This window comes from Aspergillus neoniger (genome assembly GCF_003184625.1).
Source record: "Aspergillus neoniger CBS 115656 unplaced genomic scaffold BO87scaffold_7, whole genome shotgun sequence".
NCBI classification, from domain to species: Eukaryota; Fungi; Ascomycota; class Eurotiomycetes; order Eurotiales; family Aspergillaceae; genus Aspergillus; species Aspergillus neoniger.
Window position 1 is genome coordinate 35,322 of NW_020291135.1, and position 13,528 is coordinate 48,849.

At 52.4% G+C, this 13,528-nt stretch overlaps 4 protein-coding genes across 4 annotated transcripts; 3 read left to right on the forward strand and 1 right to left on the reverse strand.

Annotated features, from left to right (window-relative positions):
• Nucleotides 1–1,670: 1,670 nt before the first annotated feature.
• Nucleotides 1,671–3,628, forward strand: BO87DRAFT_394576 (uncharacterized protein; the record flags this gene model as incomplete). Its single annotated transcript, XM_025625128.1, has 3 exons — nucleotides 1,671–1,850; nucleotides 1,901–2,178; nucleotides 2,227–3,628. 3 exons carry the CDS (start codon nucleotides 1,671–1,673, stop codon nucleotides 3,626–3,628), a joined length of 1,860 nt encoding a protein of 619 aa, XP_025482390.1.
• A 4,247-nt stretch (nucleotides 3,629–7,875) lies between these two features.
• On the forward strand, nucleotides 7,876–8,829 carry BO87DRAFT_384064 (putative class III chitinase; the record flags this gene model as incomplete). The annotated part of the gene is made up of 1 exon (XM_025624678.1): nucleotides 7,876–8,829. The coding sequence occupies one exon, from the start codon at nucleotides 7,876–7,878 to the stop codon at nucleotides 8,827–8,829; it is 954 nt and encodes a 317-aa protein (XP_025482391.1).
• A 317-nt stretch (nucleotides 8,830–9,146) lies between these two features.
• Nucleotides 9,147–11,250, forward strand: BO87DRAFT_394578 (alkaline phosphatase family protein; the record flags this gene model as incomplete). Its single annotated transcript, XM_025625129.1, has 3 exons — nucleotides 9,147–9,224; nucleotides 9,283–9,421; nucleotides 9,485–11,250. 3 exons carry the CDS (start codon nucleotides 9,147–9,149, stop codon nucleotides 11,248–11,250), a joined length of 1,983 nt encoding a protein of 660 aa, XP_025482392.1.
• Nucleotides 11,251–11,398: 148 nt separating this feature from the next.
• On the reverse strand, nucleotides 11,399–13,512 carry BO87DRAFT_373949 (RNA-binding signal recognition particle subunit SRP54). The gene is made up of 2 exons (XM_025622676.1): nucleotides 13,313–13,512; nucleotides 11,399–13,260 (listed from the first exon to the last, which is right to left on the reverse strand). The coding sequence occupies exons 1-2, from the start codon at nucleotides 13,388–13,390 to the stop codon at nucleotides 11,734–11,736; spliced, it is 1,605 nt and encodes a 534-aa protein (XP_025482393.1). The 5' UTR covers nucleotides 13,391–13,512; the 3' UTR covers nucleotides 11,399–11,733.
• Between the last annotated feature and the right edge of the window lie 16 nt (nucleotides 13,513–13,528).

Here is a 13,528-nt window from a genome sequence, read left to right on the forward strand (position 1 = left end):
TATCGAAAGATATATATTGCCCACTAGTAGTATATAAGTATGACTTCCACTATGCACGCGATTTCTGGCTTGACATTTCAGGATTTGATCAAAACATGCTAATGACTTCCGAGACAATGTATATCTCTATAACTGTGGCCTGTTCGTTCCATGAATTCAATGAAGAATATGTGATGAGGGCGCACATCACAGCATATAGATATGGTATAACACTCTATACGAAGCAGCCGGGATATGGACGAGCACTCTCACACATGGAAAATTTACTGTAGAAAGATTATAGCCCTTAGAGCCCAGCGATAAAAATAGTCAACGGGAACATGTTCAGGCCATTCGTCGAGAGCATAGTGCTAGATTGCCGAATGGTGAGAGTGAATAGCGTCAGGTGAGATTCAGCTCCACCACTTCCGTTATTTATGAACATCATAACTCAGAATTGAACTCCTACCGGGTGCTCTGCATTCAATCTGAGTAATGTAAATAGTACTACAGGACATGGCCAATTATAGATCAGTTTGGGAGGCCTCAATGCATGGATCTTCTAGGGTTTATAAACACAGGCGATGACGCCATAGCGCAAATGAACCACCTGCACACCACCCTGCTGGCCCAAATCAATTAGAACTATAGGAAACACATTTTACTGGTATGAAGTGACTCAGGGAGTAGAGAAATCGGTTCCTGTTCCCAGCCCTTCATGCTTTTGTGTGTCGGCGTTACTTGGTTGCCCTTATAAATAAACTTGTAGTAGGGTCTTTCCTTGCAGAAACCTCACCAGAGGGGAAAGGAGGCAAAATAAGTAGGATGAGACGAGGGACAGAAGGGAAGAGAGGAGAAAAGGCGAGAAAGTTGGAGCGAGTGACTCCCTGTGAGTCTGCTGCCTATCACGTGTCCCATCCCTTTCCTCGCCTTCAACCACATCATGGCGATGGAGTCCCCTTTGGCTCTCCGCTCATCCCTAGCCTTATCTATCTGCAGCCCTGGATTCTGCATCGCATCCTGCATTCTATACTTGACCGCTCTGTCTCACTACGTGCGCCCACTTTAGCTTTGACAACCCGCGTTTACCACGCGATGATGACGCTGGGATTCAATCGCGGTTTTCTCAAGGAGAAAATTCGCCTTATTACTCACACACAGGGCTAACACTCGATCCCTGATGAAACATAATTTGCAATTGAATCCCAAGGATGTGCATAATACCTCCGATGACTAACACTCAACAGGAGAATAGGGGCAAACTATGGTAGTCGCGCAATGGTCCAATGGCCGCGGATGCCAGTTAGTCTGCATTCCTCAAGGACAGCTCTCCCATATTAGGCAGTGACAACAAACACCACAGGCCATATTCCTACCAATTCCCTATTCTGCTAGTGGGCATGCCTCGGAATCGCCCATTCCAACCCCTCGGTCCTCCGCGTTCACGCGCGAGGCCTTTCATTCAGCATATACATCCTTTTAGTCGGCCATAGCCCATTGTTTTGCTTCTCTTCCATTGTTTCCCCGTCGCGTCAAAGCACCCACATGTTCTTTATGGTCTGCACCTACCTATTCTTTCCGACACATCGATTTCTATCATCACTAACCTCTCAGACCACTGGATGCTTGGCGAGTTCTGTTAACCAAAGCCGTTGCGCAGCTGGTTCCAGCTACTCTCGACGCGGTCCATCATGTTCAACCGTTCGATAGCCTCCCCAAAAGGAGGCGTTTGGACCAAGGTAGTGATATTCATCTCCTTATATGTCATGCTCTTCGACTCCTTCATTGAATGGGCCATCGTGCTTTATCTGTATGGGATCCGCCGTGTGGACTCAAAGATGACCCCGAGCTTGGTACTGGCTCTTGTCGCGGTAAGTCTGCCTTGACCTGGACGGCTGGTAAATATGCTGACGGACACTAGTCATTCTTCACCGTTCCTCTTGTCGCTCTCCACAGCCTCCTTGCCTGGCAATACAACAAGGTTGTAGGATTCGCGAGTCAGAAAGCTTTGCTGAATGCCGCTTGTACCTACATCCTGCGACTGACGATACTCATTTGGATCGCAGCCAGCGCAGCAGGATTAGTCGTGGTTTCGCAGCAGGTGTACTGTCTAGCGGATGATGGTGGTGGTGACTTCTGGAAGATCGGTATCAGCTGCGCGCTTCAACGGGCTTCTGTCATTGTTTCTATCATATCATTGTAGGTCTGCTGGACCCAGTTTCCGATGTGTTTACTGACTCGCAGCAGCGTGACTGTGTGTCTTTTCTTCTGCTCAAGGGAACTCTGCGAGCGTCCGTACGACATATCCCTTCTCGGGGTGTACAAACCACAATTATCGACGTGCGATGACAAGATGTCTGCCAGCTCAACGATGGGAAGCCACGTCAGTCTGGAAAATGACATATATCACGTTTGCCGCAGGCCTGATGTGACATTTGGGAGAGACTTGTACCTGTCATCAAGCAGCAACTCCATTTGTAAAGCTGGTAGTATTGAACATCCTGCATCCGTACATGAGAAACCCCACTTGAAGCTCGACACCAAATGTGAATCAGAGGGCTCAGGCATATACTCTGGAACTACACTCTCCGTGGATGGCACGCCATCCAAGAATTCTTCCAGGGATGGAACAAACTCCGAAGTCAGTTCAAATTTCTCAGTTACATCTCCCAAAGCCACGTTAAGGGCTCCTTACGACCCTCATCATCAGGCTGTACTGGCAGAACTCCCGGGATCCCCACAGTTCAGACATCAAAGGCACCAACCCTCTGGATCCCCTTTCCGACTCCTTCCCAAGGTTTTCGCAAGTCAGATCTCGTTATCATCGGACCCTGACATCCTTGCTCTCGCTGGTCCCGATGCTGTTGCGGACGTTGAGCAACTAGCAGGAGAGCACTCAACAGACAACATCGAGCCACCGCCGACTCCCAAAAGGGAATATGCCCCTGGACACCCACTGGCATCTTCCCCTGTGGAACTTCCATTCCCCTCCTCTCCTCCTGTGGAGAGGTCTATATTTTCCATGACGACCAGTAACCCTGAGCTTAAAACCAGTCGGTCCGAAGGAAGCACGCTTCCACGATCAATATCAAGCAGCTCAGCTGATGCCCCCGAAGTTGTCGCACCAGAGCCACTCAGAGTTCAGAGATCCAAGACGTCACACACAGCTCCAATAACTAGCCAGTACAACTTCTCTCGGCCCAAACCCCCGGCCGTACCGCCGATCCCACCACGGCAGCCGAATCACAGCTACCATGGCTCTCTATCGCAGCACGGACGATCCAGACGCCAAAACTCAATTCGTTCGAGCGGACGACGAAGCCAAGTCTACCGGTTTGAAGCATGCCAGATCCCGCGACACACACAAAGCCAGTACCATCCCCAGCAAAGCCGTTACGCTCGTCGATCGTATTTTGACACCCACCGTCGAATGCCCTCACGGAGGCGTCGAAACGACGTCGAAATCGTGTACTCCAGCACCCGACGGCCCCGCAGCAACACCTGTGGAGGGTTCGGCACAACATCCAGTCTAGACTGTATCCGCGAGTCCGGGGCCTCTGTTGATGAACCGGAAGACATCTTCGCTGATGGAAACACGTATAGAGGTACCACGCGAACTACTAGTGCCCACGGCATGTACGCATTTTGAACTGAAGTCTGCGGGTCGGACTGGCTATGATTTAATCGGGTCTATTATCACGTTCTTATTGGCTCATGATTGATATAAAATGTATACTAGCACGCTTCTTTTTTTCCTTTGTTTACCTTTCTTGCCATATACTATTTGATTGAATACTATTATGATTTTATTTTTCTGCTTACTAGTTTCTCTGTACTATGCAATCATCATATATTATACTCTTTTTTTTTTTTTGGATCAATTGAAATGTAGGATCAGATTAACTACCGTCTTATGTACGTCTCAACCCGACCAATCGAAAACAACCCCAAACGCCACAGGACAAGAAACCAAAGCCATTCCCCATTATACAGCACACAACACAACACCGGCACCTCCAGCCCAACCGTTTGTAAATGTATATACCCGAGACACCATAGAAGACCCCAGTCCTAGATAGTAATGCCGCAATCCCACAAGATTAGCAAGTGGGGAGGCCAAACGAACAAACAAACAAACAAACGACCAGATCCACAAGAAGGTAATCAGCCAGAGAAACCATAGGGTCCAGATGAACTAAGATAGCTAAGCTGCTCAAGCCCTCTTCGACCCCGACCGAGACTGCGACGACTTCGTCTTCAACTCCCCATCCACCCCAGTAGCATACTTATACCGATACGCCTGTCTCTTCCTCCCCTTCTCATCGACAGTCACATTCTCCTTATCATTTTCCTTGACACTCCCCATTTCCTTCTCACCCCACGACCACATCAACGCACGACTCATCCTCTCACGCTCCTTGAGCAGGAGATCCACGCGCCGCTGCCACTCCTTCTCGCGCTTCTCGACGGACCGCGCGATGCGTTCGTCGACTGCAGCGGCGGTTTCGTCCTTCGTGGCGATGATGGATTCGAGGTGTTCGATCTTGGTTCTCTGCGCGCGGAGTTCGGTTTGTTGCCGGTCGCGCAGGGTGAGGATGTGGGCTTTGAGTTTGGTTTCGCGGTTGGAGGTGCTGGTGAGGAGGGTTTGGAGGTTGGTGTTGGTGGCGCGGAGGGTGGTGAGTTCGGTTTGGAGGGTTTGGATTTGGGTTGTGGATGGGGAGGTGGATTGAGGTTGGGGTTGGTGGGTGTTTGTTGGAGGGGATGGGGGTGGGCTGGGTTGCTGTTGGGTGACTTTTTGGAGGTCCTCTTGTTCCTTCTTGAGACGAGTGATGGTTTCCAGGGCCCGCGTGCGTTCTTCGTTGGCTTGGGATAGCTCTTGTTGGGCTTTGTCGAGGGAGGACTTGAGCTCGTCCGCGCGTTTGGTTAGGCGCGTGTTTTCGGTTTCGATGGAGTGGATGAGGGTTTGTGCTTCTGTGGCTTGGTCTTGCGAGCGGGTCAGTTGTAGCTCGAGGGTTGTTTTCGCTGAGGTGGCTTCTGCTAGTTCGGTTTGGAGCTTTAATAGTTCTTCGTGGAAGTGTTTGAGTTCGAAGTCTTGGGACGTGTCTTGGTCCTGGGGGAGTTTGTCCTTGGCGAAGGGGTCTGGTGTGCGTCGAACGCTGGGCTGGCCGAGGTCTTTGATCAATTCTAGGATCTCAGTGTAGGTGTTGCCCGTCTCGAGCGGGAGGTCCGCTGCCATCGCTTTGAGGGCATTCTCTTGCGCGGTGACTTGCGATTGTGCGCGCGTTAGATCGGCTTCTAGCGTGCTGTTCTTCTCTTCTAGTGGGCGGTTCTTAGTTTCCAGAGACGCGATTCTTTCCTCAAGTGTCTCGTATGCCTGGTTGACACGGTCAAGCTCCCTTTTCAGCTTTTCGACCTCTAGGAGATTGTCGCTGACCTGAGCTTTGAGGCCATCGATTTCGCTATTCTTCTCCCGGAGCTGCTGCTCCTTGGCAGTTGTAACCTCCTTTAGCTTGCCCATTGTCTCGTCCAAGGTTGCGTCGCGCTTTCGCAGCTGCTCCTGAGCCAAGTCCAATTGCTGGCGCAGATAGGCGATCGTTTCAAGGCGCTCGGTGTCGATATCGGGGTGCGAGCTTCGACTCTGCAGCTCTTTCTGCATGTCACTCATCTGCTTTTGCAAAGTGCCCAGCTCGGATGCGTTCATGGTAGACTTCTGGAGGAAGGACTCTTTCTCCTGGTTTTGTTTCTGTAGAAGCTGGATTTGCTCGCGAAGTAGTGTCTCGTCGCTGCGTTTAGCGTACAGCTCTTCGAGCAGTTCCGACTTTCTCTGTAGCTCCCCTTGTAGGTGCTTGATTTGCTCTCCTGCAGAGGCTGCTTCCAAAACACGTCTGTGGTTCCTTTCCAGTTGTTCATCACGCTCGCGCAGCGCATCCTTAAGCTCTGCAATCTGCCGGCGCAGATCCTCGGTTACGTCTTTCTCATTCTTACTGGAAGTGCGCTTGTGCTTGCGAACGGAGGGTGTAGTTGTAATCGCTTCCATCTCATCATCCGGATCTTCTTCAATATTTTCGAGATGGGTTATATCTTTCCCGAGTCCGCCGGCCCGACGTAGCAGGTGCGACGGGGTAGACATGTCGACAGGAGGCCCAAATTCACTGTATCCGCTGACCTCCGGCTCATCTTCAACAGCTGGTTGGTGCAATTGAGAGTTTTTCTGGGAGTCTTCCTGCTGCTGGGGTTGTTTCGCTTCTTGTCTCTGGATCTGTGGCTGGGATTGCGGCTGGGGAAGTTCGTCCTGCAGCTCCGGCTCGGGTTCTGACTCGTGCTCAGCATCGGAATGGAGTTCTGGCTCGAACAGGTCGCGCTCCATGTGGTCTATGCTGAAATGCTTGTGGTCCATGGTATCATCCTCCCCCATAAGGTACTTCTCCAAATTGGCAGTAAAGTCATCCGGACCACCGACGTCGGACAAGTTGTCCTCATGTGGCAGTCTCAACTCCTCCAGGGGCTCCTCATCCAGCGCGTGGTTGCTCGGAAACTGGCTGAAGTCGACTGTGTACTGCGCCAGACGGGCATCGATCTCGTTCGCGGCGCGCTCGAGAGAGGACGCTCTGGAGGATTTGGGGGAGCGGCGTTGCGGCGAACGCGCGTCATCGAGGTCTGCGCCGGTCGCGCCGTGCGAACTAAAACGGAAGCTTCTTGTGCTGACCGGAGAATAGCTCTCTCCCTGGTCGGGATGAGACGGTGGCGATGAAGGCATGAAGAGGGGAGTTGCCAGCGTGGACGCGCCGACGGTGTCGTGGGAAGTCGTGTCCATGACGGCGGAAACGATTGGGATTGTTTATTGATCAGGGTAACATATGCGATAAGATCGGTCACAACTTCACGTCCCAATCAGGCACATCATCGATTCTTCGGAGAATAGGGGTTGTGGATAAATGGGCCGATAAGGATAGGCGATCGGGAGGGAGAATGCGCGTCGTTAACAACTAGTAATTTGCTCTGAATGGGAGAAAGAGTGGAAGATGGATGGAGGATCCCGTCAAACATGGCAGCCCCAGGCAGGCAGGAACCGCAATTGGCCCGTCTTTGCTGGCCTGTATCCTCAGGCAGAAAGAGCCGGGAAAGCTCAATGAGGACTAGCGCGATCTAGGTAGCTCCGCATTGGGGTCCACCGAGACTATATTTACTTAATTGTTAACTACGTAGATAGATATGAAGGCGAGGACGATAATGGCTTGAGGATCAAGAGATTATGAAAGAGAATAGAACGATAAGACTAATGGAGTACATGAGGAGATAGATTTAAAGAAACGTGCTCAATGCCTTTGCGCAGAAGAAGTGAGTTGCGGAGCTCCCTGAACTGCTTCAATCTACAGAGTACACAGAAGTGAATCTCAAGCTTGTTCATGTCTATCACCCAGACTGTAGTATCAAACTGACAGACAGTGGCAACTGGAATAGCATGTATGGCTCTTGATTTGTCATACCTGTGTAGCAAGGGTTTAGATTGAATAGTTGGTGATTGATTTGGTGTTGATGGCCAACAAAGCCGGTGATGCTGACATAATCACATAGAAGGTGACACAGAAAAGAGTCTCCAACAGAGCGCATGATCAAAGCAAGACCTCTCCAGTTAGGATTCACTGCATATGCTTGCCATGAAGGGTTGTTTTCATGCAGCCTTTTGATCTCCTGCAGGTCGGGTTTCACATCCATCCCAAACTGATAGGCGAGACCTGAACGGCTAATCAGTGGGCCATTCATTGACGGATTACGCATGGCTCCCATTCCCCGCTGAAACCATCAAAGAGCGCCATTGCGCGCATCCTACACACTCTTGCTCTTCTTTTATACCAGCAAGTGATTTAATTCTCCTCTTGAGGGCCAACTTCAAAGATGCCTCCTGTGTCTCCGCAACCCGAGCGCCCTCGGGTGATCCTCTATCATCAGACGATCTGTCCTGATGGCCAGTATTGCTCCATGCTGCCGCTGCTGGACAACAATACTGGCGTCACCCACATCATCCTGGCCGCTTTTCACCTCAATGCCGATCCACAGCACATTACTCTCAATAATGATCCGCCTCATATGCCGCTGTATGAACCGCTATGGGCCGAAGTGCCCGCCGTGAAGCAGAGCGGGGTTCGTGTCATGGGACTCCTGGGAGGCGCGGCGCAGGGCTCATTCCGCTGCCTGGACGGTAATGAGGAGAAATTTGAACTATACTATCAACCCTTGCGGGACATGGTGCGGCGCCATGAACTGGACGGGCTGGATCTGGATGTGGAGGAAGAGATGTCGTTGTCGGGCATTATCCGGCTGATCGACCGGCTCAAGCTCGACATGGGTGACGACTTCATCATTACGTTGGCTCCAGTGGCGGCGGCCATGCTGGGCATGGGCAACCTGTCCGGCTTCGACTATCGCGAGCTAGAGCGACAGCGAGCCTCCAAAATTAGCTGGTATAATACCCAGTTTTATAATGGTTGGGGCCATCCAGACGACCCTCGGATGTATGCTACTATAATTGCACAGGGCTGGGCCCCGAACCGGGTGGTGTACGGGCTGTTGACGAATCCCGGGAATGGATCGCAGGGCTATGTACCATTGGAAAAGATCGGGCCGATCCTAGGTCTGCTGGTTGAACGCTTCCCCAACTTCGGAGGCGTGATGGGTTGGGAATACTTCAACTCGAAACCGGGAGACCGCGAAGCGCCCTGGCAGTGGGCGGCGGCGATGAGCTTGAGCATGAATATGAAGGAGGTGCTACACGTTGCGCGCATGATGCGCTCGGGACCCATGGCCAACAGCTTGATGAATCTTCTTCGGGACATGATGCAGCAGCGATAAATACATAACTTGCAGCTTCCAAGCCTTGCATATATAATTATAGAGCAATTGAGAATAACAACTGACTTATACATGGCTTGGTGGCTTGATGTTGTTTTGGGTTGGAGAGCATGTCGTCATCGCTGCGGCGCCTCATCCGGTCGGCCTTTTCGGATTAATCAGTTGATCTACTCGACTAACTGTGAATTGCTTCTTCTTCTCCCTTAACTACCTCTCTTGTTCTCCTTTTCGTCTGTCGCTCTGGAAGAGCTGCATGAGCTGGTGATGCTCTGATTCCTCTTCATCCGCGTAGATCGTGTCGACAGCTTCTCGACGCCATGGTGTCTATTCCCCGCGTAGCTGCTGCTACGAGCTCCGCGGCCCTCCGAGCGACAGCCTTCTTCTTCCTCCGCTGGGTGCGTTGACTGTTCTTCATGGCCTACGCAATCATGGTAGCTAATTGGAGCTATATAGATCCCCGGCCATCATTTTCCACCTATTATAGTCACATTTCTAGCTGTTTACCTAGCTTCATTGGTGTCGCTTGGCCGGCCGAGCGACCAGAGCAATACCGATCGGCGCAAGGGCAATGAGGATGCTCAACCTGCTTCCAGTAAGTAGGCTCAACATGAGCAGGCTCAACCCCCTCAAAAGCACACAAAGTAACATCCTATAGGATCTCCGCCGCCAACTGAAGGCGTCCTCAAGGTTTTGCTGACTGGGCTGCCGTCCCCCCGACTACCGCTGTCAACGCGTTTGACCGTCCTGATCAACATTGTTCTCGCCCTCCTCACCCTAGACTTCGTGGGACGAGGCTTCATCCTCTATCCCAGCAATGACCTTGCTTTCTCTCGTATTGGCTACGTCTCTCCGACTACCGCGAATTTGCTGGTCCGCGAACCCGACCCGGCTCAGCTACCCTTGATTGTATACTATCAGCCAACGGAGAAGGACCCCTCGCGATGGACAGAAGAAGGCGTGATTTACTCGCTGACGGATTCGACGGACTTCACAACCACCGTAACTATCAAGAACCTGGAGCCCTCATCCGCGTACCGCTATTCTCTATCCAACAATCTGACGGGCTCTTTCGTCACCGCGCCGATGCCCGGCTCTAAATCAACCAACCGTTTAAGCTTCCTCACATCGAGCTGCATGAAGGCGAATTTCCCCTACAACCCGCTATCGCATCCACTACGCATCCCGGGACTTGAGATGATGACAGAGACGGTCAATCGACTGCCGTCCCTGCTCCGACCAGCATTCATGTTGTTCCTAGGTGATTTCATTTACGTCGACGTGCCTCAGCGCTTTGGCTCCTCAATCTCTCACTACCGTAGCGAGTACCGCCGGGTCTATTCCTCCCCGTCATGGAACAAAGCCCAAGATGGTCTCCCTTGGATCCACACACTAGATGACCACGAGATCGAGAATGACTGGTCCAAGGGAAACACCACGGCGCCATATCCCGCCGCCGCGGAGCCCTACATCCATTACCACGTCAGCGCGAACCCTCCCATCCCGCCAACACCCTTTGCTAAGCCCGAAAACACCACCTATTTCTCATTCATCAATGGTCCAGCTTCATTCTTCATGGTAGACACGCGCACCTACCGTTCCGAGCCTGCCCAACCCAACTCCACTATCCTCGGCTCCGCACAGCTCCAGTCTCTCCTCGCCTTCCTCGCCCGTCCCGAACCAGCCGAAGTCCGCTGGAAGATCGTAGCCTCCAGCGTCCCCTTCACCAAGAACTGGCATGTCGGCACCACCGACACATGGGGAGGATTCCTCAACGAACGCCGCACCGTCTTCGAAGCCATGTGGCGCGCAGAGCGCGAACTCGGCGTCCGCATCGTCCTCCTCAGCGGGGACCGTCACGAATTCGGAGCCACGCGCTTCCCAGACCCCGACCTCGACTTCAGCCACGAGGAACTCCTCCCCAACACCGCAGGCGAAGGGCTGCACGAGTTCTGCGTCGGCCCGCTCAACATGTTCTACCTCCCCATCCGGACCTACCGTCAGGACGACGACGAAGACGTCGCCATCAAATACATCCCCGACGGAAACACCAAATACGGTCTTATCGACATTGACGTCCAAGATGAGCTCATCACCACCTCAACTGGCAAGACCATCTCCGTTCCCAGCTCTGTCTTCACTTATTCCCTCTACGTCAATACCGACCTGATCTGGAAATACTCTCTTGCTGTGCCTCTGTCTGGCCAGGAGGCTGTGGTTGCCTCTGCGTCGACCTGGAAACACCCTCGCTTCCCGCCGGGTAAGCTCCTCTTGGATGATCGCGAGGAGGATAGTACGTGGGATGCAGCTGTCAAGACGGTGATTGGCCGCGTTGAGGAAACGGTAGGTCGTGTGCGCTCGTTTGTCTTGGAGCAGGCCTATGGGGTATTGGATAGAGTTAGACGGGTGGAGAGGGTGGATTGATTGATTTATTGGTATGGGGTCTGTGATTGGACAATTAATATATTTCTCGCTTCTTTCGGTGGTGTTTGGCATTACTGTTCTTAAGATAATTTATTCTGAATAATCTACTATTTGTGACTTGTGATATACTATAATTTTAGTAGTGGTAGTATATATCTTGTAAGACAGAAAAGATAAAAAGTAAGCTTCCATAGCATAGATTTATGCCCCACAGGGCGAGTCAGATATTAGCGAAAAAGAAAAAAAAGATAAGCAAAAGTAAAATCAAGTCACGCCCAACACCATCATATGCTAGTTACAATCGACGAATGAGGTGAATGATGACTGAACTGAAGCAAGGCATATATCCTCAGTCTCTTAACAATCAAACGAAAAGAAGAGACGGAGACACAGGTGTAGTAATATAATCATGGAATGGTAACAACGCGAAAACATGAATCAAAAAGGAGTTTCGAAATGCGTGCATCATCGTCATCATCACAATCACCGTCCTCTACCGCGGCCTCCACCACCACCACCGCCACCGCCCATCAACCCACTCATCTGGCTCATCATACTTTGTAGATCCATTCCACCTAGACCGGGCAGACCACCGCCGCCTCCACCTCCTTGACCTTGCAGCATTTGCATCATCTTGGCCATGTCGCCCATGCCGGGCATACCGGGGAATCCACCACCGCCGGCACCACCCATTGCGGCCATGCGCTTCTGCATGGCGGCGAGCTGCTGCTCCTTGTTACCACCCTTGAGCATGTTCTGGGCGCGCTGCATCTGCTTCTTCTGTCCACCGACACGCTTGGCCATGCCGGCCATCATGCGGTGCTGGGAGAGCAGGTCTTCCACTTCGCGGACGGTGGTACCGCTTCCGCAGGCGATACGGACCATGCGGCTGGGTTGTTCGACGAAATTCTTGCCATCGCCGTCGAGTTCGGCGGCCGTCATACTGTCGAAGATGTAGATCATGCGACGGAGCTTCATGGAGCCGTCTTCGTCATCGAGACCCGCAGTCAGGTTGGAGAGACCGGGAATCATGCCGGAGAGCTTGGAGAGGGGTCCCATCTTCATGATGGAGGTGATGTTCTCGCGGAAGTCACGCAGCGTGTAGATACCTTCTGAGATGTGCTTGTAGGTTTCCTTGGCGGAGGCCGAGTCCTTGGTCACGGCTTGTACGTGCTCCACCAGTCCGGCCATATCACCCATACCCAGTAGCTTCTGGATGAAGGCCTTTGGCTCGAAGCGTTCCAGGTCCATCAGGTGCTCACCGGTACCGAGGTAGATGATGGGGGTGTGGGTGGCAGCGACGGCGGAAATAGCACCACCACCTGCGGCGTGACCATCCGTCTTGGTGATGATGATGGCTCCGAAGTCTGCGGTGGCCTTGAAGGCAGAGGACTGGGCTTCGGCAGCCTGACCGATGGTGCTGTCGAGGACGAGGATGGTCTGGTCGGGGGTGACGGCGGTCTGAATCTGGGTCATTTCGGTGAAGAGCTCTTCTTCCTGCTTGTGACGACCACTAGTATCGACAATGATGATTTCGAAACGCTCCTTCTTGAACTTGGCCACACCCTCGGCCGCCACAATGGCGGGGTCGGTTTGCGTCAAGCTACCGTAGTAGGGGATCTTGGCTTTGGTGGCATTCTGCTTCAGCTGGTCGAAAGCACCAGCACGGAAGGTATCGGCACAGACGAGGGCAGTCTTGAAGCCGCGCATCTGGTAATGGCGGGCCAGCTTGGTACAAGTGGTGGTTTTACCGGCACCCTGCAGACCGACGAACATGATCACGTTGGAGCGGCCCTTCTTGGGACGGAAGGGCTCCGCATGGGGATCAACCAGGGAGACTAGCTCATCGAAGACGGCCTTTTGAATCAAACGCTTCTTGTTCACGGCGGCAGGAAGAGAGGCAAAGTTGACGCTGGACTTGATGGACTTGCGGAGGGACTGGACCAGGCGGACGTTGACGTCGGCGGACAGCAGGGCGGCGCAGATCTCTTTAATCATGTCATCAAAGGCCTATTTGCGGTCAGTACATACATCAGCCCGGAAAGAAAGATCTGATTCTTACCTTCTCGTCCAAATTGTTGGAGCGAGTCAGGTCATTGACGGCGGCGTTGATTCGCCGCCCGAGATCCTGAAGGACCATGGCGGGGGTATTCTTGTCGAAAGGGAATAAACCAAATTAAAGCATGTACAAATTAAAATATGCGTCACTTGCTGCCAGAGTTCGTGAAAGGTGGCAGAGACGACAGTAGAAAACGAATGGAGGATGCAGCGAGTTGGA

Bases quoted from the DNA above. Each gene is read 5' to 3' on its own strand.
- BO87DRAFT_373949 (XM_025622676.1), bottom strand. From the start codon at position 13,390: ATGGTCCTTCAGGATCTCGGGCGGCGAATCAACGCCGCCGTCAATGAC. The intron at 13,261-13,312 runs GTAAGAATCAGA...GACCGCAAATAG, and splicing joins CCAACAATTTGGACGAGAAG to GCCTTTGATGACATGATTAA.